At 39.5% G+C, this 24,638-nt stretch overlaps 1 protein-coding gene, 1 long non-coding RNA gene and 1 pseudogene across 3 annotated transcripts in view; 1 reads left to right on the top strand and 2 right to left on the bottom strand.

Annotated features, from left to right (window-relative positions):
- Positions 1-2,209: 2,209 nt before the first annotated feature.
- LOC118605601 lies at positions 2,210-2,328 on the bottom strand (annotated as a pseudogene).
- Positions 2,329-3,280: 952 nt separating this feature from the next.
- Positions 3,281-24,638, top strand: part of LOC107516218 — a 34,249-nt gene continuing 12,891 nt past the window's right edge. Inside the window, exons 1-2 of one of the 2 annotated variants that reach the window (XR_001598221.2) lie at positions 3,281-3,427; positions 16,280-16,432. This is a non-coding gene — a long non-coding RNA (uncharacterized LOC107516218). Of the gene's footprint in view, positions 3,428-12,909; positions 16,433-24,638 lie in introns of both variants that reach the window. The other variant, XR_004950787.1, reaches the window with a different exon arrangement.
- LOC107516217 (prolyl endopeptidase) overlaps positions 15,059-24,638 on the bottom strand; it is a 108,160-nt gene continuing 98,580 nt past the window's right edge. The window contains exons 13-15 of the mRNA XM_016155745.2: positions 22,254-22,385; positions 18,625-18,781; positions 15,059-15,806 (exon numbers count right to left, since the gene is read on the bottom strand). Of these exons, the coding sequence (XP_016011231.2) occupies positions 15,512-15,806; positions 18,625-18,781; positions 22,254-22,385 (584 nt within the window). The 3' untranslated portion in view covers positions 15,059-15,511. The remainder of the gene's footprint in view (positions 15,807-18,624; positions 18,782-22,253; positions 22,386-24,638) is intronic.

The following is a 24,638-nucleotide window of genomic DNA, read 5'->3' on the forward strand; positions in this document are numbered from 1 at the left end:
TTAGTTTGACCTAACACCTCATCAGAGTAATATGTATTTTGCTTATGAATACAAGGCTAAGAATTACTGTTGGGAGTTATGCTGAGGTTTTTGTAAGACATATAGGGGTGTTGGAATGTCTTGACCCCTGTAAAAGTATAATATACTTGACTTAATAATTGCTTGCCTGAGTTTTTGAAATTGCTTAATTTTTATTTAAATTTGAAAATACTGGAAATGATTGAAAAGACATATTTAGCACTGGACCTGACTGTGTTTGTCCTTCAAACCTTGGGTGTCAACATGAAGTACAGTGTTTCTATATTCCACAGCCAGGCACACTGCCTGGCCTGGGTTTTAAAATATGGGAACCAGAGCTCGGTAAATGTTGCTGGACACTTTACTGGTTGAGATCTTCGAAATAGATCAATAAAACCTCGTATCATGATTCCAAAAGGATTATATCCACCTCACTAGAGAGTTAAGTTTAATGAGTGTTAGGGAATAAAATTGACACCTTTCTTAAAAATTATAATGTTCTCACAATATGGGCAAATTCAACAGGAATAAGAAAATACCAGTTCTTCTCATTTAGCTGATTTTTAAATTTAATATAAGTTAAAATCAATTTAGGTACATTTAACAATTATGGCAAGATTGCAACAGCATTACAGAAATTTAGCAATTTCCCATGCCTCCCCTCCCCCACCCCCAGAACTAATATCATTTTGGTGTGTCTAACCAGTGACTCCTCAGCTGACCCCCATATCTGAATAACCTCGGAAGCTTGTTCCAGTGCAGATCTCAGTTTCCTCCTCTGAGTTGGAATCTATGTGGGCAAGATCTGTGGATTTATATGGTTAACAATCTCCCCAGCTGATTCTGATTTGCGGCTGGGAGATTAACTTGTTCGGCTACTCAGGGGATCGTTTTATCACCAGTTTATCCAGAGGGCTCACTCTGGGCTTTGCTGCATAGATCATCTCTGCCTCAGGGCAGTAGGAAGCCACTTAAGACTCAAAGCTGGAGATGGCCTTATTTGCTTTTTAAAGCTCATTCTGGAGTGAGTGAGTAAATAGAATTTGAGAGGAGCAAGACTTGGTGTCTGGGAGACAAATTATGAGACATGGTGAGGCTGGAGAGAAGTAGATGCAGCCAAGGAATGTTTAGAAATTGGAATTGGTAGAACCTGGAGATGACTTGATTTAACCTATTTCTCATTTGGAAAAAAAAGTGCAATTCACTGTCAGTGTTAATTTAATTTTACATAAACAGAGGCTGAAGCAAATCTGACTGGTTTTTAATGTGAAGATAAAATATAAAAACTGTTCTTGGAGTTATTTCTAAACAGAACTTGTCTCTAATTCTAATATAACAGATGCATACATAAATCAAATTCATCAAATGAATCTTCAGCTAACTCTTCTAGAGTGATCTAACATCATGTGTAGGAATGCTATGGTTTTCTAGGATTCGACATTTTCAGCAATCAAGAATTAACTATTTTGTAAATGAAAGTACCACTACTAAAAATGGAATGCTATAAATAGAATGATGTCATTTGTTCCCAAAGACTATTGATACACTAGAGTGATGAAAAAATAATAATAAATGTGAGATATTTCGTGACATACTTTGGGGGTAAGGTTAAGACTATAATCCACGAGTTATCTTAGGATAAATACTGCAGCCGAGTATTCTCAGGGAAAACGGGAAATGGATTAAGAAGGAAAAATGACCTTTTTTTTAGGCTTAGGAAACAGGTAAGGACTGTTTGTTGAGATAGGACCCACAACCTTAATTGTATATATCTTGTATTATAATTTGTCTCAAATACTTTTCTAAAAGGTGGCATTTACATAGGTATACTAATTTAGGCAAAATATAATTATCATTATAAGGTGATCTTCAAGAGGGAAAAATAGTAACTTTCCAGTGGAGAAATCAGGCAGATACCACTTTAACCAAGTGATCCAAATCAATGTCACCAGGAATAAGACATATACCCACACCATGTACCCACTGATATGCACTGAGAAGGGCACAACATCACATCGGGGATATTCTTTTCTTTCTTTCTTTCTTTCTTTCTTTCTTTCTTTCTTTCTTTCTTTCTTTCTTTCTTTCTTTCTTTCTTTCTTTCTTTCTTTTGTTCTTTCTCTTCCTTCCTTCCTTCCTTCCTTCCTTCCTTCCTTCCTTCCTTCCTTCCTTCCTTTCTCCCTCTTTCTTATGCCTACAGCACCTGGTCTTCCTAGGTGGTCTCCCATCCAAGTACTAACCAGGCCCAACCCTGCTCAGCTTCCAAGATCAGACGGGATTGGGCTTGTTTAGGGTGGCATGGCCATAGAGACATAGGGCATATTCTTACCAAAAATGCATAACTTCTTTCTAGTTATAAGAAAACAGACAAGCTAAAAATAAGGGGCATTCTACAAAGTAACTGGTCAGTCATCTTTAAAGGTGTCAAGGTCATTGAAAGGCAAGGAAAAATTGTCATAGACTGAAGGAGACTAAGGGGATATGACAACTGGATACAATGTGGAACTCAGCAGAAAAAAGATATTTAGTGGGAAAACTGACTAAGTTTAAAAAAGGTGTGTAGGTTAGTACTATATCAGTGATAGCTTTCAGGTTTTGATAATTGTACTATGATACAGGAGATGCTAAATTAGGGAAATCTGGGTGAAGAGCATATGGATTCTCTCTGTACTATTTTAACAATTTCTATGTACATGTAAACCACAAAGTTAAAAAGTTATCAGCAACATTCATATTTGTAACAATTAAAAAAATTTTTTTTTAGTAAAAGCTACTTTTCTAAAAGGTATACAAGCTTCTGAGATTAAAATAAAAACATTGGTGCTTGGAACAAAGTGTATGTAAGGTGGCTAATACATATGTGAATTAGTTCTGATCCCTGTGTGTCTTCCTTCATCAGTTTGGACTGGTTCAGGCTACAAAACCTCTATTTCCACCACCTTGATTGTTGCTCTCAGCTGAAACTCTGACATTATGAGATTGCTGAGGGTAAACTCCTGCGTCACACGTGAGGCCACGCAACAGAGCTCCTGGGCTGAGATGCCAAGAACAAGAGTGAGGCGAACTCCATCTGTGATGTCTGTTCTCCAGTTTCTCTTCTGGAATCCTGCCTTCCTGGAACCTACTTCCCTACTTCGACCATTCTCTCCCTTGCCAAGTAAACCTGAAACCCACATCACCCACGTTAGCCATTAGCCAGCACAGCCTTGCTGTTTAATAGGAAATAGCAAAACCAACTCAGAAGTTCAGGTGTTAACAATCACTGAAGCCCCTCCCAGTTACCCTCCCTCCCAACATGCATTCACAGTTAACAACAGTCCCCGGATGAATTAGAGGGAGTTTTACTCTCTGAACAAGACCCAAGCAGTGGCAGAGCTGGGGAGTTCCCCCTTGTTCCTGGAGTCATCAGGTATGTGCAAATTCTGGGGACAATTTGTGGGGAACTCGGCGTTCTGGAAAAGGCCAATTACAGGGCCAATCCCCTGAACGTCTCAGGGAGTTGTTATGTGTTAACTTCTATCATTTCCTCTAGAATTTAAGGTTGTTATGTATTTGTTTCTTTTTAGTAGTTAACATTTACTGAGCATTTACTATGCCAGGCACAGAGCTTGGATTATTTTTTCCTTTTCAAACAATTTTATTTATTTTTAATTTTACATCAGTTTCAGGTATATAGTATATAATTTATAATATAAATTATACCATTTATATAATTTACAAGGAGGGTTATGTTATGATGCTGACCTTGTTTTCAGGTTAACCTCCATAAGACTTCCTCTTTAAAATGGCTGGAAGCTCTTTGATACTAAAGCCTTTAGTATTTTGAAACGAGAGAACAGCGTTATATTTTCATTACCAACTAAATGTAAATCACTTTCTAAATCACATACTACCATTAAAGTAGTTTGTTTACAATTCCTAAGGTTATTTGGCATTAATAATTCCCGTAAATGCCCACTAAGACATTTTTCTCTTGAACAGTAGAACAAATGATAGCGTTTTTAGTCGGCTACCCAGCGTTAAAGGACACCTGCTTGCTTTTCTCCTGACTGCCTTAGCTGCTGTAGTAAGGCCTCTGCAGGAGGCCCTGAGCTTCTGAACAGAGAGAAACTTGTGAAGTAGATTCGGGGCATTATTGGTAGGCCCCAGTAGTAATAGTCTGATTTTACAGGGACCGACTCAGTAGGAGGGAGAGAGACAGCTATGCCAGAGAGGTGAACTCTGAAACAAAAACTGCTGCCCAAAATAGTCCTCATCATCTTTGCCCGAACCTGATAACACTTTAATCTCAATGGCTCCATGTCACCTGCCTTTTCTAGTTGACATTGTAATTTTCCAGGTGCCTATTCCTGGATAATGAGTATCCAGAGATTCATTGGTCTTTATTTTTATTTCACTATCAGAGTTTATTTTGACAACTTTATCGAGGTATAATTTACATACCATAAAGCTAACCCATTTCAAGCGAGCAAATCATTTTTTTGTAAATTCACTGGGTTTTGCAACAACCATTTCTGTAATGCAATTTTAGAACATTTCATCACTCAGTTAAGTCCAATTTCTACCCCTCCCCCACCGCATCTTGTTATCTATGTTCTGTTTTTTGATAGATTTGCCTTTTCTGGACATTTCATATAGATGGAATCATATAGTATGTGGTCATCCATGTCTGGGTTCTTTCACTTGGCATGTTTTTGTGGTTCGTTTACAGGTAGTATGGTAGTTTGAGGTAGTAGGTCAGAATTATTTTTGTGATGGCGGGTTTTTGTTGCCCCAATCCCAAATTCCTTAAAGGTGCTAAGACCATCTGCTCTTTAATTGCACCTTCTGCTTTTCTTCATGTCCTCTTACAGTCAGTTTTCCATGTGGATGTTGGGTCTGACCCTGTTTGTTCCCTGACCAGCACCTCGGATGGCATCACCTGTGTAGAGCTGCCCTGCCCTCTCCAGTTTGTCCCATCATGTTTAAATATCAGTTCAAATGTTATTTCCTTAAAGACCCCCCTCTCTAGCCTCCTTGACTAAAATAGCATCCCTTGTCAAGGACTATTCACTCACTTTGCCCCATATACTTTCATAGTTTATTCCTGAAATTATGTTTTCTGTTTATTTTTAAAAATGATTTTGGGGGGAATTTGTTAATATTTTCTTCAATATTTCTTCTTCTTTTTTTTTTTTAACATACAAAATGTCAAAGGAAAGGAGACATGCATTTTTGGTCCACTCTCATTTCGCACATATAAAGTTAGACTTGTTTTTTCCATCCTCCCACTCCCCTCTCCTTTGGTAGCTGTCAGATTGTTCTCGGTATCTGTGTGTCTGTTTCTATTTTGTTTTGTTTATTTATTTGTTTTGTGTTTTTAGATTCCACATATAAGTGAAATCATACAGTATTTGTCTTTCTACATCTCGCTTATTTCACTTAGTGTAGTATCTGCTAGGTCTATATATGACACCTTTTTTATCCATTTATCTGTTGATGGACGTCTGTGTTGCTTCTATGTCTTGGCCGGTACCAGTAATGCCGCAGTGAACACTGGGATATATACATCCTCTCCAATTAGTGTTTTCGTTTTCTTTCTCTGGATAAATACTCAGAAGTAGAATTGCTGGGTAATGTGGCTGTTCTATTTATAATTTTTTGAGGAATCTCTATAGTGTTTCCCATAGTGGCTGTACCAGGGTTTTGTTTTCTCCACATCTTTGCTAGCACTGGTTATTTCTTGATTTGCTGATGAGAGCCATTCTGACCACTGTGAGGTGATATCTCACTGTGGTTTGAATTGCATTCCCTTGATGATTACTGATGTTGAGAATCTTTTCATATATCTGTTGCTATCAGTAGGTTGTCTTTTTGTTTTATTGATTTCCTTCTATGTGCAAGACCTTTATAGTTTGATATAGCCAGTTTGTTTACTTTTTCTTTTGTTTCTCTTACCTGAGGAGACATATTCAAAAAGATATTGCTGAGAGCGATGTCAAAGAGTTGCTGCTTGTGTTTTCCTCTAGGACTTTCATGGTTTCAGGTCTTACAGTTAAGTCTTTAATATGCTATTTTTTTTTTTTTTTTGTAAGTGGTATAAGAAAGTAGCCTGATTTCATTTTTTTTTTTGCATATGTCTGTCTTATTTTCCCAGGACCACTTATTGAAGAGACAGTCTGTATCCGATTGTATATCCTTGCCTCCTTTGTCATAGATTAATGGACTATATAAGTGGATTTATTTCTGGGCTCTCTATTCATTGATCTATGTAACTGTTTTTCATGCTAGTACCATACTATTTTGATTATTGTAGCTTTATAGTATACTTTGATATAGAAAGCATGCTACCTTCCATTTTATTCTTTCTCAATTTCTTGGGCTGAGATTTATATTTGAGATATATATTTTAGGATTAGTTGTTCCAATCGTGTGAATACCATTGGTATTTTAATAGGGATTGAATTGAATATGTATATTGTTTTAAGTAGTAGGATATTTGAACAATATTAATCCTTCCAACCCATGAGCAAGATATGTCTTTTCATTTATTTGTATCTTCTTAAATTTCTTCAGTTTCTTAGTTTTCAGAGTAAAGGTCTTTCACCTTTGTTCTTAGATTTATTCCTAGATACTTTCTGCTTTTTTATGCAATTGAAAATGGGATTCAGTTCTTAATTTCTCCCTCTGATTGATTGTCTATAATTGATGTACAGAAACAACAGATTTCTGTATCCTGCAACTTTACTGAATTCATTTATTAGTTCTAATAGCTTTTGGTGGAGTCCTTATGATTTTCTGTCTATAGTGTCATCTGCATGCAATGAGTTTTACTACTTTAATTGGGATGCCTTTTATTTCTTGTCTGATTGCTGTAGCTAGGATTTCCAATACTATGTTGAATAGAAGTGGTAATAGTGGGCATCCTTGTCTTGTTCCTGATCTTAGAGGAAAAGCTTTCAACTTTTCACTGTTGAAAATGATGTTAGCCATGGGCCTATCATATATGGTCTATATTATGATGAAGTACTTTCCTTCTATATGCATTTTGGTGAAAATTTTTATCATAAGAGGGTGTTGAATTTTGTCAAATGCTTTTTATATATCTATTAAGATAGTTATATGATTTCGATCCTTTTTCCTTTTTGACGTAGTGTATTGTGTTGATCTGTGGATATTGAACCATTCTTGCACCCCTGGAATATATCTCACTTGATCATGGTGTTGATCCTTTTAATCTATTGTTGATTTCAGTTCGCTAATATTTTGTTGAGGATTTTTACATCTATGTCGATCAGGGATATTGGCCTGTAATTTTTATTTATGTATTTTTTATTTTTTTGTGTCTTTGGTTTTAGTATCTGAGCTGGCCTTATAAAATGAGTTTGGAAGTATTCCCTCCTTTTCTATTTTTTGGGATAGTTTGAGAAGCATAAGAATTAAATATTCTCTGCATCTAAGAATTAAATATCCACCTACGAAGCTGTATGGTTCTAGACTTTTGTTGGGAATTTGATTACTGATTTAATTTTATAACTAGTAAACAGTCTGCTCAGATTTTGTTTTCTCTGAATCAGTAATAAAATATTGTTTCTAAGAATTTACTCATTTTTTCTAGGTTGTCTTATTTGTTGGAGTATAACCGTAGTATTCTCTTATGATACTTTGTATGTCTGTGAAGTTGGTTGTAACTTCTCTTACACTCCGAATTTGCGTCCTTTCTCCCTTTATTCTTAAAAAGTGGCTAAAGATTTAACAATTTTGTTTACTTTTTCAAAGAACCAGCTCTTAGTTCTATTGATCTTTTGCTTATTTTAGTCTCTGTTTCATTTATTTTTCACTCTGGTTTTTATTTCTTTCTCACTTAGGGCATTGTTTATTCTTTTTCTAGTACCTTCAGGTGCAAGGTTAGATTGTTTGAGATTTTCCTTGTTTCTTTAAGTGAGTCTGTCTTGCTATGTCTCTCTTACAACTGCTTTTTGCTGTGTTGATTTCAGAACTTGATTTTTCCATTTTCATTTTTCTCAAGGTATTTTTTATTCTCTTTGAATTCTTCATTAACCTGTTTATTGTTTAGTATTATGTTGTTTAGCCCCCAGGTGTTTGTGTTTTTTCCAGTTTTCTTTTTGTAGTTAATTTCTAGTTTCATACCTTTTGTGGTCAGAAAAAATGTTTCATATGATTTCAGTCTTATTAAATTTATTGAGATTTGGTTTGTGGTCTAATATGTGATCTATCCTGGAGAATGTGCCACATACCCTTGAAAAGAAGATGTACTCTGCTTTCGAATGGAACATTCTGTAAATATCAAATTAGAACAGATGACCTTAAGGTCTACATTTCCTTGTTGATAATCTGCATGGATGGTCTATTTGGCAATGTAAGTGGGGTGTTAAAGTTCTCTACTGTTATTGTATCACTGTCAGTCTCTTTATATCTGTTAATACTTCCTTTATGTATTATGCGATCCTGTTAGGTGTATAGATGTTTACAAGTTGGTAGTTTGATCGCTTTATTATTATGTAATGTCCTTCTTTTTCTTTCGTCACAGTCATTGTTTTAAAGTCTATTTTGTCTGACTGCTACTAGTAGAAGTATTACTACTCCACATTTCTTTGTTTCCGTTTTTATGAAGAATGTTTTTCTGTATCTTCACTTTTAGTCTTTGTATTCCTTTAGATCTGAAGTCTCTTCTAGGCAACATTATAGATGGATCTTTTTTTTTTTTAAATCCATGCAGCCACCCTATGTCTTTTGAATGAAGTATTTTGTTCATTTATATTTAAAGTAATTATTGATAGATATGTACTTATTGTCGTTCTGTTAATTGTTTCCTGGTTGTTTTTGTAGTTTTTCTGTTCCTTTTTTATTCTTCCTTTGTGATTTCATTACTTTTTTTTACTGATATGTTCGAATTCCTTTCCATTTGTTTTTTGTGTATCATAGGTTTTTGGTTTGTGGTTACCCTGGGATTTATATATAACTTCTTGTGTATATGGCAGTTTATTTTAAGTCAATGGTCACTTAAATTTAAATACATTCTAAAAGTACTATAATTTTACTCCATCCCACTCCATGTTTTATGATCCACTACCTTTACTATACGTTTGCCTTTACCAGTGAGATTTTTCTTTCACATATTTTCTTATTTTTAGTTTTGGCCTTTTCCTTTCCACTTAAAGAAGTCATTTAATGTTTCTTGTATTGCATTTTTAGCAGTAATGAACTCTTCACTTTTGCTCGTCTGGGAAACTTTTTCTCTCCTTCAGTTCTGAATGTCAACCTTGCTGGATAGAGGACTCTTGGTAATAGATTTTCTCCTTTCACTGCTTTGAATATATCAAGCTATTTATTGTCTTCTGGTCTGTGGAGTTCTGCTGAAAATTCAACTGATAGTCTTGGGAGCATTCCTCTGTACATTACTAGTTGTTTTTCCCTTGCTGGTTTTAAGGTTTTCTTTCTCTTTAACTTTTGACATTTTAATTACAATGTGTATTGATGTGGGTCTTGTTGGGTTCACCTTGTTTGGGACTCTGTGCTTCCTGGACGTGGATATCTGTTTCCTTTGCCAGGTTAAGGAAGTTTTTGTCATTATTTCCTCAAATAGGTTTTCTATCCCTTTCTCTCTCCTCCTTCTGGGACCCCTAAAATGTGAATGTTAGTATGCCTGAAGTTGTCCCAGAGGTCCCTTAAACTCTCATTTTAAAAAATTATTTTTTCTTTTTACTGATTGGGTGATTTCTACTACCTTGTCTTCCATGTCACTGATCTGTTCTGCATCACCTAAACTGCTGTTGATTTCCTCTAGTGTTGTTTTAATTTTATTCTTCAGTTCTGATTGCGTTTTTAAAACATTTTCTATTTATTTGTTAAAGTTCTCACTGTGTTTATCCATATTTCTGAGTTTGGTGAGCATCCTTATGACCATTACTTTGAATTTTTAGTATGGTAGACTGCTTATCTCTATTTCAGAAAGGACAAGACCAAAACCCAGAATATTTGGAACATAATTCTCTTTTCTCCTCACTTTGCCTAAGATTCTGTGTTTGCTTCTATGTATTAGATCAGCTGCATCTCATAGTATTAAGAGTGGCTTTATGTGGAAGCTGTCCTTGAGGCCCAGGAGCACATTGTCCCGTAGTTACCAGGGCCATGTATTTAAGGAGTGTCTTCTGTGTGGGCTACATGCACCCTCCTGTTATGATTGTACCATGACTGTTATGAGTGCTCTGTAGCAGGGTTCCCCAACCCTGTGGCCTCTTAGGAACCAGGCTACACAGCAAGAGGCAAGTGGGGGGCAAGCAAGCAAAGCTTCATCTGTATTTGTGGCTGCTCCCTAGTGCTAGCATCACTGCCTAAGCTCCACCTCAGATCATCAGGCACTAGATTCTCATAGAAGCACTGGTCCCTGGTGCCAAATATGTTGAGGATTGCTGCTTTGTAGGATGGGGCCGGCCCCTGGCTCAGCTGTCTAAGGCCCAGCTCTAACTGCTAAAAGCACACTAGTGGGCTGGGTTGGCCCCTGGCTGTGAGGCTCATTCGTGATGGTTGTGAACATGCTGGTGTGTGGGGCAGAACCTCGACAAGGCTGCTGAGGGTTTGGCTGTGACTACTGTTGACATGTTGGTATGTGGGTCAGGCCTCCGTGTGCGTGGCTGAGGCCTGGCCTCTACTGTTGCAAGTGTGTTGGTGTGCAGGGGCTAGTCCCGTATGGGTTGCTTTAATGCCACCTGCTGGGTGCTGGGGCTGAAGAAACACTTTGGAGGCCCACTGGAATCTATGGGGGACAGGGCATCACTTTTGAGGCCTGCTGGGTGCTGGGGGGAAGGGTGCTGCTTTGGAGAGTGGTTGGTTTGGGTGAGTCCTCAAGGGAATGTCAGGTGGGTGAATAGTTAGGTTCATGGACAGTATCAGTCCTGGTGCCCACCAGTGGGGGCCAGCTGGGTGGAAGGAAAGCAAACAAAATGAAGAAAGAATGGGTCTTCCAGTGCTTGCATTCCTGGAGATAGCCCAAACTAATCCTCTGGCACATACCCTAAAATTAGTATATCTCCTTCTCATGTGATCCAGGCATCTTTCAGACTGCTGTCTCTCTGCTGTGACTCAGCAAATGAGTTAGTACAATGGGCTCTTTAAGCAAGGATTCTCAGTTTCATCTCTATGGGATGTAAGCTTTGCTGATTCTTGCAACCAGATATTACGGAGACTCCTTTACCTGGTGCCGGTCCCCTGGGCTGGGTCTCAGATGTCTCACTCTTCAGAGCGGACTCCCTGAGGTGGTGGTATCCCTGCTGGTTACGGGATGCTGTACTGTTGCCGCTTGTACACTCTGTGTGGCTTTTTCTTTCTATCCTCCAGTGTAGAGACTCTTCTGTTAGCATTCAGGTTGTTCTCAGAGGTAGTTGCTCTCTCTATATACAGTTGTAGTTTCGATGTGTCACGGGAAGACGTGAGCTCAGGGTCTGCCTACTCCATCATCTTGACCCTTTCCTCTTTGTTGAAGTTCTTACTTTGTTCATCCATTTGTCTCTCCAACTTGGTGAGTTTTTTTTTTTATGACTGTTACTTTGAACTCTTTATTAGATAAACCACATATCTTCATTTTATTATGGACTTTTCTGAGGTTTTATCTTTATTGTTATTATTTGAGAAATAACCCTGTTTCCTCATTTTCCTTGACTCTGTTGGTATGCATTCGATAAAACAAACAAACAAACAAACAAAAAACAAAAACCCCACCCCTTCCAGTTTTGAAGGAGTGGCCTCCTATATGAGACGAAGCTTATTATTCAACCCTGCTCTAGCTCCTGGTTGTCTCACACCTTTTTGATTGTCCAAGCAGCCTACTTTACTCTTAGTGGCTCCCAGTAGGTGAGAGTGTACCCAGATCTGTCAGTGTCTCAAAGAGGAGGATCTCAGTCAGCACCTAGATACAGGTTGATGGAAAACCAGACCGTGAGACAACACCTCTCACAGTATGCAAATATTCCTCTTTCAAGGAAAGACTGGGAGATGGGCATTTGCTCCCTCCACAGAGCCCTGGCGTAATAGCCCTCAAGAACTGTTCCTTTGTTTGCTACTGTCCCAATCAATGCAAGAACAGAAGCCCTGTGAACATAAGCCCCGCTAACCACAAGAGCCAGGCTGTCAAGGGATCTGGCACAGTCACAAATGCTGGGGTTCTGTACATGTGTACGAACTCCTTCCTAGGAGATACAGGCAACCTGGAGCCAAGCAGAGTGAAAAGATGGCTCCTACTGTCCTCTGTGAACTTTGGAGAGTTTTTCAGTAGGCCTCTAGATGTATGTTAAATTAGAAGCCTGCCTCTTAGGTAAGCCAGTGTCTTTCACAGAAAGATTGGATGCTTTTCAGTTGGCAGCCTCTCTGCTGGGCCCAGGTGGGTAACCAGGTGAGTCTGTGTGAGCCCTCTAAGAACTGTTTCTTGGGTGAGTTAAATAGGTGAAGGTGGTCAAAATGTACAAATTTACAGTTATAATTAAGTTCTGGGATGTAATGTACAACATGGTGACTATATTTAATAATACTGTACTGTATATTTGAAAGTTGCTAAAATCTTTAAAAAAACTATTAGTATTTTCTATATTGTAGTTTATTTTTGCCTTTAGAAGTAAAAATGTGATCAGACTGCAAAAAAAAAAAAAAAAACTGTTTCCCAGTTCACTATAGTTTTGTGGCTATCATGAACACAAGTCCCATTGCCTTTCAGAGAGATGATTTGGGGGCTTATCTCTCAGGTGATTTTTAGGAGCTGGGGCGCCAGACGTCGGGCCCAAACCCTTCGTTTCTCAGGGAGAAGTTTGGAGTTGTGAGTTCCTTCCTGACTGTGGGTGGCTGTCCCAGCCTCTTCTGTTTCGTCATGGTTTTTTTTTCTCTCTCTTTCTCAATGTATAGGAGCCATTCCTCTAGTGTTTGGGTTTCTTCCAGAGGACATTGTTCTGCATGTTGCTGTAGATTCAGTGTCTCCTTTGGAGGAGGTGAGTTCAGGATTCTCCTGTGTCACCATCTTCAACGGAACCCTTTTGTTAATCTCACTAGCCTAGTGGGGCAAGAGTGTGGTGTCCAGGATCCAACTGCCAGGGTTACTGCCCTGCCTCCCTACTTCCTGGCTGGGGAACTCGGGCCTTTGCCAAATGCGGGTAAGGGTAGCACATTGTTTATAAGGCTGCTAGAGGACAAACACATCCACACACAGTGCTTAGAGAAGGTTGGCATAAGGGCCTCAGAACTTAATTTATCTGTCTCCTCCCTCTGGAGTGTCATGTTTGTGAGGGCAAGATTTTTCTCTTTATACCCCCAGCCTCTGGAATATGAATGAATGCAGAATATGGTAAATATTCCTCATTCATTGGCCTCAGTCCTCATCCCATAGGCCTGACCATCCCCTTACAGTGCGACCGTTGCTATTTTACAGACCCCTCACAGCTTTCCCACCTTTCCTTAACTTACCTTTGGATCTTTGTAACTCTTCTGGGTATTGGCTGTGTAGTTTGCCTTGGGGAACTCCCCGAGGCTGGTAAAATTGTCTGATAAACATGGAGAGATTGGTGATAAGCTTTCTTAGCTGAAATTTAAACTTCAAAACAAGCAGCACCATTTATTTGTATGTAACTGCCCAAGCTTTAGTGATAGTTATTAGGAAATATGACTAATTGCAAAGTTTTACAATATTCTAAGTGTGTCATATTAAATGTCCTAAATGTGTCTTTATCTTACTGAGGTGTCAAATGCTTTGTAGTGTTCAGTGAGGTCCTGTGATAAGGCAGTTAGACCACATGTGCAATATATGTAGCTCCCCCCCTTCCCCATCCCCCGCAAATACCAAAGACTAACATAAGACAGAGCAGAGGGCCATAGCACAGGTCATGGAGATAAGTAGCATCTAACAGGGAAGATATCCTCAGATCTGGGAAGGATCCCAATCCAAAAGCTTAATTCCAATGTTTAAGGCTTTAAAAAACTGCCTTCAGTTTGTGGGCTCAGTAGTTCAGCTAAAATTTAGATATGAACATCACCTGGGGAACAGAACTCACAATTGGCGGCCAGTTATATGCTAGGCACTTGGAAGTGTATTACTTTGTTAATTTCTCATGCTTGCCAGTTACTAAATGACAGAGTTGGGATTTGAGCCTGGACCTAACTGACCTCTGAAGCTGAGACCCTGCATACTATATTTCTCCTTTCTGCTGTTAAGCAGGGGACTTCAGTAGGAAGTATGGCTGGATTTTGTGCAAGCTTGAAATGTTCTGGACCAAGAGGGTATAACTCAGCAGTCTGCACCTCAAATGACCCAGCAGCTGGTCCAGGAAGAAGGCCGCCTTTGGCCAATCTATGCAAATGCATTTTATTATTTTTTTCTGCCATGCTGGTCAGCAGTTACATGGCATTTAGTGTTAACATCTCTCTGGGTAGATGATGTCAGTCTCTGCAAGCACTGCTAGCTAGTGGCACACCCTTTCTCTGGGGGTTATGGTGAATCATATGTTCAATGGCAGCGGAATTATATGGTGTTTAAACAAATGACAATAGAAACATGATTCTATAAGAGAAAAACCAAACCAAACCTTTCAGCCATGGTTGGTAGGCACATATAGGGAACTCGAAAGAAAGCACGAATGTGTACAAACTGGAAAAAGGAATTACTTGGAAAAGTAATGGGGGAAAAACAGCTTGAGAAATGCTGAAATTTCTGACTTCAAGGTAAGTTTGGATCAATTTATCTGAGTAGTTCACTCATGTGGTCTCAGTTTCGTATCCCAGTACTCTGATTTCCAGAAATACTTTGTAACCAAACTGATAGACAACAAGATGAATACCCTTTACTTTCTGGTCCACTGATTTTTAAAAGGAGGCATCCAAATCAAGAACGCCCCAGAGCAGATTATCAGCTCACTGAGTGGTTAATACGTTAACATTCTATGACTTCATTGGAAACTAACTTGTATGGAAAGGCAAACTGCTTATTCCTATAGAAAGTGACATGGTCCAAAATGACTGCCCTTCTGGGATTGCCCCACAACACAAAGGAACCAGGAATAAAGCCTCCATTCTTAAATAACATTTATTACTGTTGCAAAGAAGTCTTTTTTCATGAGAACAGTTCTCATATTTAATTAGAGATATATTGGTTATGATTATAGAAGCAAATTTCACTGAGGTGTCATATGAAGTATGCCTGACTACGACTCTTAATTCAGCAATCTAATATTCACAATGTGTTGGCTGCCATTTAGCTATTTATCCAAACATGCCTTTAAAAAAAAAAAAAAAGTGCCTGCACAGGGTGGAAAAAAAAACCGCCAAGGGCTTGCTAAAAAGGAGAAGCCTAAAAAAGATAAAATGATTCCCGCAGTAGTTCTGTTCAACTGCAGTCTGTGACTGCAGGAATAGTGTTCACGTGGGGAAGGAAGCATTACGCCCAGTGGTTTCTCGGTTTTAACGGTGTGAAAGCCCTTGAGGTTTTCTGTGGCTGTCAGGAGGGAGTGGGAAATTCCATTTACGGGATCCAGTCGATATTCAGGCACCGTGCTATGAACGCAAACATATCTGAGACTTCTTCTATCACTTTAGCAGTGGGCTTCCCGGCCCCATGGCCCGCCTTGGTGTCCACGTGGATAAGCAGGGGGTTGCTTTGCTTCCGGCTGCGGCCCACGATGTGCTGAAGGGTGGCAATGAACTTCAGGGAGTGAAGCGGGACCACACGGTCATCGTGGTCAGCAGTGAGGAGAAGCGTGGATGGGTACTGGATGTCATCTGCCTCTGGTAACTTTACGTTATGTAATGGAGAATATCTGAAAGGCAAAGGCACTTTCATGATGCTAAACTACCAAAAGCAGAATTGTCTGCTCATTAGGATAATCTAGGAAGACTGGTGGGTACAGTAACCTATGTAATTTGCCAGCCTAATGCCACTAGCAATGACCACTGCAGATTCTGTGTGCCCTATTGTTTGGGCCTTAACTGTCCAGGGCTACCGGAAACCGGGGAGAGCTGTGTTGTTTATTTGGCTCCTACTTTAAAAGACAGTGTAAGAGAGAAACTCAGGGCTGTTAATTAACTCAAACTATATGCATGCACACTTATTGTCTTATTTTCATAATCTTTAGCCTTACTTTTTCACTGCTATAAAGAGGACCGAATGCCTTTTTAACTCACTGATTATGGATATAATACAAGCAAGCCTTTCTTTTGTTGAAGTACTTGATTGAAATCTGCAGTGCGCAGCAGTTTTTTGACCCTTAATATCTGTAAAACTTTATTCCAGGCTCAGCTTGGCAGTTTTAAGATGATCGTGGTCTTCTCTGGGCCTAAATTCCTGTCTGCACACCTCCTGCTGGCTCTAGCAGAGAGAAACTGCCTTTGGCCAATGGTGAGAAAGTTAGGGGAGGAGCAGAGAAGGTACCTTATGATATAAAAGGTAAGTTACCTATAAGGGTTTTAATATAAATGCATAGTTGACTTAAACAGTGATTAATAATAGTTAAGTGAGAGAAATCTATGGATATTTTTTCTTTGTATTTTATTGAATATGGGTGTCATGTTTTTTAAAGGGTTTAATATTAATGAATATAATCAACTTTTAGTAGTTTATTGTGGAGAGTAAATAGTTGAACAATAGAATTTCTACTTCTGGGGTATAATCTCCCAATAGATAAAATGGGGATGGGGATGGGATTAGTTTTCTGACCTCACTTCAGAGATTTTTGGATCAGCCTTAGCCCTCCAGGTAATTGTTAGATCAATGGAAAACAAGTTTGGAAAACTTTGCCTACTAATAACGCCCCTCCCCCATCAAAATTCACATGCCACATTTATACATTAAAGATTCTGAGAAATTCTGTAGGAAGAAAATCTGTTAGGCTTTATTTATCCCAGCCATTCCCAAACTTGAAAAATGCAGCTCTTTTTTGGAGGGCTCCCTTTATTAACCCTGATGGTGCTTCATGGGACATGTCCCAGAGGTAGCGGGCTTTGTAAGGCACCTTCTGGCTCTAGTGTGTGGGGCTCAGCACTCTTCTCATTTGGGAGCAGCAGGTAAGAGAAAAACACAGCTCTGTGAGTGCTAGGTTGGAAAAGTCCAAAGTAGGAATGTCACAGACATCTGGAGAGAAAAAATATTCAAAACATTGTTTTTTCTTTCAAATTAATTTTTAGAAGTATTAGGTTCCATCGAATACCTTGTTATAGTTAACATACCATTACCAGTATTTTCAACTGAGTTTAAATGAGACTTGTTCCCTTACACGTGTATTTTCTCTAAGTTAATTTGAACTATGTCTTCCTCAAATACCGCTTTGTGTCGATGACGCTATCTGTGCATTTAAATGTAATAGCTTTTCAAAGAAAAACTTTTTCCCTCCTAGAGAGCTGAATTTAGTAGTTTTAAAGTATCCAATTAAAAAAAAATTTGTCATTTTAGCTGAATTTCTAGCTGGAGAGCTAGCCCTAAAAGACATATAAAATGAAAAAACAAAACAAAAACAAGGAATTTACAACTGACTGAGAAGAGTGGGCCAGAGGACACAGGCTTCTTGTGCTATTCCAAGGCAATTCTAAAATAATGCTGATGAAAATCCCCAAAGCCCTACATGTGGGAAGTAAAGAGAGTGCAGAACAACAACAACAAAAAACCGTAGCTCACAGTCTGGAGAATCTAAATGTCTGCCATTTTCTTACTGCTATTGCCAAAGTGGTTGAGGGACATGAATGAGGAAAGTTGTACAGTGTTTCTATAATGCAATTTGTAGTTTCAAATATATGTAGTTACACTGAGAGCATAAAATAACTTTAACTGTACTTGCATATATTCAATTTAGAAAAGGAGATCTCATATATACTAACATAAGCAATAACGACACCTTTTTACAAATTAACAAATTACCAAATGTTTAGCAGCTTTTAAAAACTGATTTCTTGTCTCACAGTTCTGTAGTTAGAAGTCTGGGTTCTCTGCTCTGGTCTCAAGGGTGAAACCAAGGTGTCACCTGACTGAGCTCTTACTGGGAAGTTCTGAGAAAAAAAAAATCTATTTCCAGACTCAGGATGTTGGCAGAATTCTGTTCCAGGAGGCTACAGGGTTGAAGTTCCCATTTCTTTGATGGCTGGGGTTCTAGAGCCCACCCCACCCCCACCTTTCTTCTATCTTCAAAGCCAGCAATGGTGGGTCAAGTCCTTCTCATGCTTTCCATCTCTGTGACCTCCGTTTCTGCTGTATTCCTGACTCCAGCCAGAGAAAGTGCTCTGCCTGTAATGGCTATGTCATGAGATTTGGCCCATTTGGATAATCTCCTTAATTTAAGGTCAGCTAATTAGTAATCTTAATTTCATCTGCAAAGTCCCTTCCCAAGAGTACCTAGATTAGTGTTTGAAGAACCAGGACAGGAATCTTGGGCCGGACCATGTTTAGAATTCTATCACATCTGTGTTAAAGAGCAGATCAAAACAAGGAAGACATAGGTATTCCCATACTTCTTCTTCTTTTGTAGCGAATTATATGCGAATATGAGACACTGAGGGGAACAAAGAGCCAAACACTTATCCTTTTGACTGTTCAGAATTATGATATCAAATCATTAGAAATATATATGTTGATATAAATTAAAACCTTACTTGATAAGCCATTCAAAGTGTTGTTCACTGTCTGAGCACCCATAATCGGTAGTCCAGGCATGACCGATAGTGTATTTATGGAACTTCAGCATGTCCATTACTCCAACTTGGGCAATAACACAACCGAAGAGATCAGGACGCTGATTTGCACAGGTAGCTAAGAACCAAGATAGAAAAGGGAGGCAGTCTGTCATTAAACACCTAAATAAAACCAAAACAGTACTTAGATGCTTCAGAGCCCTGATTGTCTGTTTTCTTAGAGCACAGGAAGAAAACATCATAAATCACCTCATGGCCCGCAAGCTTTCTCCTCTTGTTCCAGTATATCCGAGGGTAGGATATTCTCAGCAGTAACATGGATTTACTCCCCAAAGTGAATCTCAATAGGAAGGGTTATTTAAAAAATCAAACACGTTTCCCCTCCTCCTGTCCTGACTTTCACAGGTGATGAGGGAGGTTAAGGAACTTGTTCAGTATCTCAAAACTAGCCTTGATGTGACATAGTAAGAAATACACATTTAGTCTTTGTTCCCATTCCTGGAACAGAACTCCTAAAACTGTTGGAATTCTAAGTAATAAGGGTGAGAAGTGTCTTTTGAAATTCATAACTAGCTCCTTTCACCATACTTGAGTTTATGCTAATGAGCTGACTGCAGGTGGGCTCCTAGATAGCTTCAGGAAAGGGACTGGCTGCCAGAGGAACCAACCATGTGAATAAAGGGTTGGAACTTTCAGCCTCACCCATACCCCACCCTGACTTCTGGGGAGGGAAGAAGGGCTGAAGCTTAATCACTGATTTAATCCTGCCCACATAACAGGGCCTCCACAGAGTTCCCTAAACTGAACAAGAGTTCAGACAGTTTCGGAGTGGTGAACACTGAAGTGCTGGATGGACAGCACTTCCACAAGGCATGGAAGTTCTGCATGCACCTCCCACCCCCCCATACCTTACGCTATGTTTCTTCCACCTGAGGAAGGAGTTGTTCTACCAAACTAGCAAACCTGAAGAGGTGTTGGGAACTCCAATTTATAGCCAGTCGGTGACAAGTACGGGAGACCCAGGACTTCTGCTTGGCAGCTCAAGTGGGAACAGTTTTGTGGGCCTGAGCTCTTACCCTGTGGCGTCTGTGCTAAATCTGAGTAGTTTCAGAATTGCATTGAATTGTAGGATCCCCAGCTTGTGGTACCTGCAGAGTTGGGGAACTGTGGGAACCCCCCCCCCCACACACATATTTGGTGTTGGAAGTGTGAGCAGAAATAGTTCATATAGCCCAAGGCAGAACAGGGCCTAAAACTCAGCTCTAATCAATATTGGCCCATCTTGTCTTGTTTTAAAAATATTCTTCTTTGTATACTGTAGTTACTTAAATCTTTTTTTTGTCTGATAATTCAACAAACATTTATTGAACATTGGCCGTGTGTCTGGCACTAGGCCTGGGGATAGATCAGTGAATATTTTAGTGGGAAAGACAGAGAACAAGCAATGATGGTGTGGAAACCAGTACTGTTGAGTAAATTCAGGTGCTATGGAAGTGGGGCGGAGAGGCACCTAACCAGGCGTAAGGCGGTTAGAAAGTCATATCAAACTGGTATGACTAGGAGTTAGTCAAGGGATCTGGACTGTTCCTGCCTCTGGCAAAAGTTTTCACTCCAATTCTGATTTTAGCGCACATTCGTAACACTGAATCCCTGGGAGACTCTGATTCTCACACTCAGAGGTGGGACGGACAGGAATCTGCCCTTTTAAGTAAGCACTCAGCATTCTGATGGGGAACTCCATCTCTGCAGGTTCCTTAAGGGACCAGTTTTGTCAACAGACATAAGCCAATTCCTGAATATAAAACTCCCCAAATATAAAGAAGTTACTGGATGAACCAGTGAGTTACAAAAACAATTTTCCCACTACTGAAAATCAGATGGTATTTTCAGTATCTTCTCCCACTGAATCTTAGATTTGCCCTTAGTTCTTTCTTTTACACTTAATATAGAATCCATATGCAAATTACGTTGACTCAAAATACACACAGAATCTGACCCCTTCTCGCTACACCTCAGGTCCAAGCCACCACTGTCTCTCACTGGACAGAAGTCTCCTGCCTGCCCTTCTGCTTTTCTGCTCTTGCTTTCCCTTCCACTGACACTGTAACAGGATCAATGCATGACCTTATAAAAAAAACAAACTCAAATTATGATACTTCTCTGCTCAAAACTCCCCCAAAGGCTTCTCCTTTCACAGAGTCAAGCAGGTCCTCTCACCTGGCTGAGGTCCTGACTGGTTTAGCCTCCCGCCACCTCTCTCTTGCTCACTGTGTCCAGCCACAGATGTGGGCCTCTTTACTCTTGCTAGAACAGTTGGAACCCATGCTGGCCTCAGGACCTTTGGTGTACTGTCTATGTCTATCTCTTCCGACAACAATGAAAGTTCCATGAAGGCAGAGGTATTGTCTGTTTTGTTCCTAAGAATTTCATCAGTACACTTTCAAATTTTAAACAAATTATTTTGGATATATACATTTTACCTCAAAAGGAAAACGTTTTTTCAAGACTATCTTCTATTGAGGCTAAGAGTAAGAACAGAAATTCGGGCTTTGACACCATTTGGCGTATCTCCAAGATAAGGAAGCGGAGTGAATGTGCCACAACTCCAAAACATTGAAAACCCTGAAAATTGTCACATGTGTTTTAAGTTGAGCCTAGATGTGCTGTTCTACATTTGTACAATGGCTCCTCATATCCTAATGACACTGGCTGTAGGACTCAGCAAGCAAAGTTATGGTTCACCATAAATGTTCATTACAATGTTCTGTGCTATTGGGAGAAAACTAAAATTTCATTAACTACCAAAAATTAGGAAAAGCTACTTAGAAGCAGTGCCACAAAGAGGTTAAAAGAGCAGAATTTAAAAAACCACAGTGCTAGACTCCAGCCCTAGCGTTACCATTTTCCAACTGTGTGACACTGGGCAAGCTGCTTAACCTCCGTGTCTTCCTGTAAGAGATGGGATATTACCAGCCCTCATCTCACAGGCTGTGTGCACATCAAATGAAAGCATCCATGTCAAGGGCTCAGACTGGGACCAGGACACGAGGTACTCATTACTGTGGGAATTATTTCTACGAACTATTTCATTACTATTATGCTGTGGATCCATCTTTGTGTACTTCATTTTCCTCCTGAGTCTTCTCTCTGCACCCAGTGTTTAGCATCACCCAGTATAGTTAGATATTCAACAAATGTTTAGTGATGATAACATCTAACAAGTTCTGATAATACAATCGGAGGGCTTATCAGACTTAGTCCTGTGCTGTCTGAACTCCAGAAACCTATGGACCCAGTTTGGGGGGAGAAGGGTCTCACCTGGCTGGGGAGAGAATTGCAGTCTAGCCCAGAAGAGCTCTGAGCAGGTCAGACAACTTTTTAGGCTATCATGTTTCAAGTCTGTATAATGTGGGTTCAGCTGGCTTTTATATGTCACTTATCAGATGCCCAAATACAGATGGATTTTGCTTTCTATGTACCATTTCTCCCATCCAGGAGCCAAAGTAAATCAAGGTCTGCCTACGGACAGTATGTCTGAAAACCCCAAGAATTTTACCTAGCAAGTACAATGAATAAAACTCAGTTCTCACCCACTAAGAGGCCTCCATTTGAACCTCCATTAATAGTCAGCCTCTTGGGGGATGTGTAACCTTCCTTGATAAGGTACTCGGCAGCACACTGAAAGTCATCAAAGCAGTTCTGTTTGTTGGCCAGGATACCACCTACAATGTGCCAAAGTAAAAGACAGTTAATTAACAAAACATAAAACACACACAACAGTTTAACCTAAAGGGAATTCAAATATGACAGGGCAGTTTCAACTACCGATCAAGTTAAACACAAAGAGATAATAACACTACATTTAGAAAAATGCCTCAATTTAAATTTTATTATGTGTTGTCGAAATCCATTATCAACACCACAATGGCTGTCCCATAACATATGGCGGATTTGTATTTTTCTAAGAACTCCTAGAACTTAAAAGGGAAATGCCTCCAAGGGAAGAGATGATCTGTTATGTCAGAACCATGAAGATGAACTTGTGAAAGTAAATGTAATCAAAAAGAACCTGTACTTTGGTGAAGCAGAGCTTCAAATTGAAACGAGACCAGGAAGAGTGTTCAGTCCTCTGAGCTCCACCTAGCACACGACGACGACAGGGCTGTGCGTGCCTCCTGCTCCCTGGGAAGATGAAAGTGCTTTGCAGAGGCGCACTTCTCACCCCTCTTCTTTGCAGGAGTTTAAAATAGGTCAGTGATGACGATAAATAAGTCCTCCAATTTTGCTGTAAACAGGAATTAGGTAGGGAGGCGGTGCTGTAGAGAGCAGCACATCTTGAATGAAAAGAATCTCAAACATCTCAGGGAATCTGGGCTTTCTCATCTAGAAGTCACTCCAATGTGTAAAACCACACAAAGCAATTACTTAGAGGAACGTCTGTATGGTCTTAAAATACCTAAGAGTAAAGGCCAAATGTCAAAGACATGCCCTTAAAGGAACAGATGTCTGAAATAACTGCCTCTGAAATGAAGGCAGACAGATCTAATTAGATATTTCAGATTAACCACTTCTGCAGAAATTCAATGAAAGATGAAGCAGTGCTAAAGAAATTTATTTAATATTAAAACAAATGTTATTAAGACTTTAATAAGAAATTATTGGGGAATTAGAACAGCTAGGATGACTTAGTTTCCAGGAATATCATTCTGGGTATATAACTATTTTTCAGAGAATAGTAAATTCTAAATCCAATTAACAAAATTTACATTTATCACCATTCAGTGTATTAGGGTCTAACTGGGAAAGGTCAATTTCTGCTCTATTTCACAGCCTAAATTTGAAGAAAGTTTATGACTCAAGTCTAAACATGCTCTACTCTTAGACTCAGTCAAGCTCTAAACTCCCCAAGGTTTCTGGACGATAAACTGGTTCGAATGAATATACAGATGAGAAAGACAAGTGACTAGACTAAAGGCACTCTGCCCTGTCACAGAATAGTAGGAACCTGATGGTCACCACAAGGGGTCTTAAGGGAAGAATCCGAATTTAGAAGACCACAGGATCAGGAGTCTGTGCGTGCATGTGTGCGTGCGTGTACGTACACCATAACATTTTAACTAGGAGATCAGGTAAGTCAAGGGACCCAGACTAAGTATATGGATTTGGGATGTAAATCAAACACATGGTACAGAGAGAGTCTATTCTTTAGTCTGCCTTTATCAGTCATCTCTCAATATCTCAATTTCACAGTACAATTTTAGTGTAACTCTAATGTCAGGTCAAAGTCAAAATTATACAAAGAATCCTATGCCATTTCAAATATGACAATTGATAAAGTCTTTGGGGATGACATGTCAGAAGTCAACCTAATGATGGTAGGCCATGTGTCAAACAGGAACACTCACTCTTGCTAAGATGCACAAATAGCTCTTAGGGGAAATGCTGGATGCCCAGGAGTCAGGCCAGGGCCATTCCTACATTTGACCAAGCCCAAGCACTGGTGGCTACCTTGTCCCAATAGGTTTTCTATGAATGATGGCTGATGATGATAGAGGGGTGAAACATGGAGCCGGTGGGAGTGAAGGTGCTGTCCGTATTCTCAACAGGACATAGGAATAAGACGAGTGAAGAACACCTTCTTCAGACTATTGTTAGTCTATGAATTCCAGATACACAAAAGTCTGGGAGAAGGTGTGTGCTCCATACATTAAGAAAAGGAAGAGATACAGTTTTAAAAATAAAGATCATCATTCTTTAAAAAAATTGTGACAGTACGAGAATGAAATTGAGTACAGAGCCATCCTCAGTCAACCGCAACACATGTTTCAGAAGGCCAGAGACTGGAGACCAAATCATTAAAACGAGAAAAGAAAAACAACTAAATTCTTGTGTCTAAACCTGCACATGATACGAGTCACAGCAGCAAGGCTAGGAGGATGCTACTTCGCAGCAGTATTAGGGGAAATCAGAGAAAA

Source organism: Rousettus aegyptiacus, unplaced genomic scaffold (genome assembly GCF_014176215.1).
Source record: "Rousettus aegyptiacus isolate mRouAeg1 unplaced genomic scaffold, mRouAeg1.p scaffold_m13_p_1, whole genome shotgun sequence".
NCBI classification, from domain to species: Eukaryota; Metazoa; Chordata; class Mammalia; order Chiroptera; family Pteropodidae; genus Rousettus; species Rousettus aegyptiacus.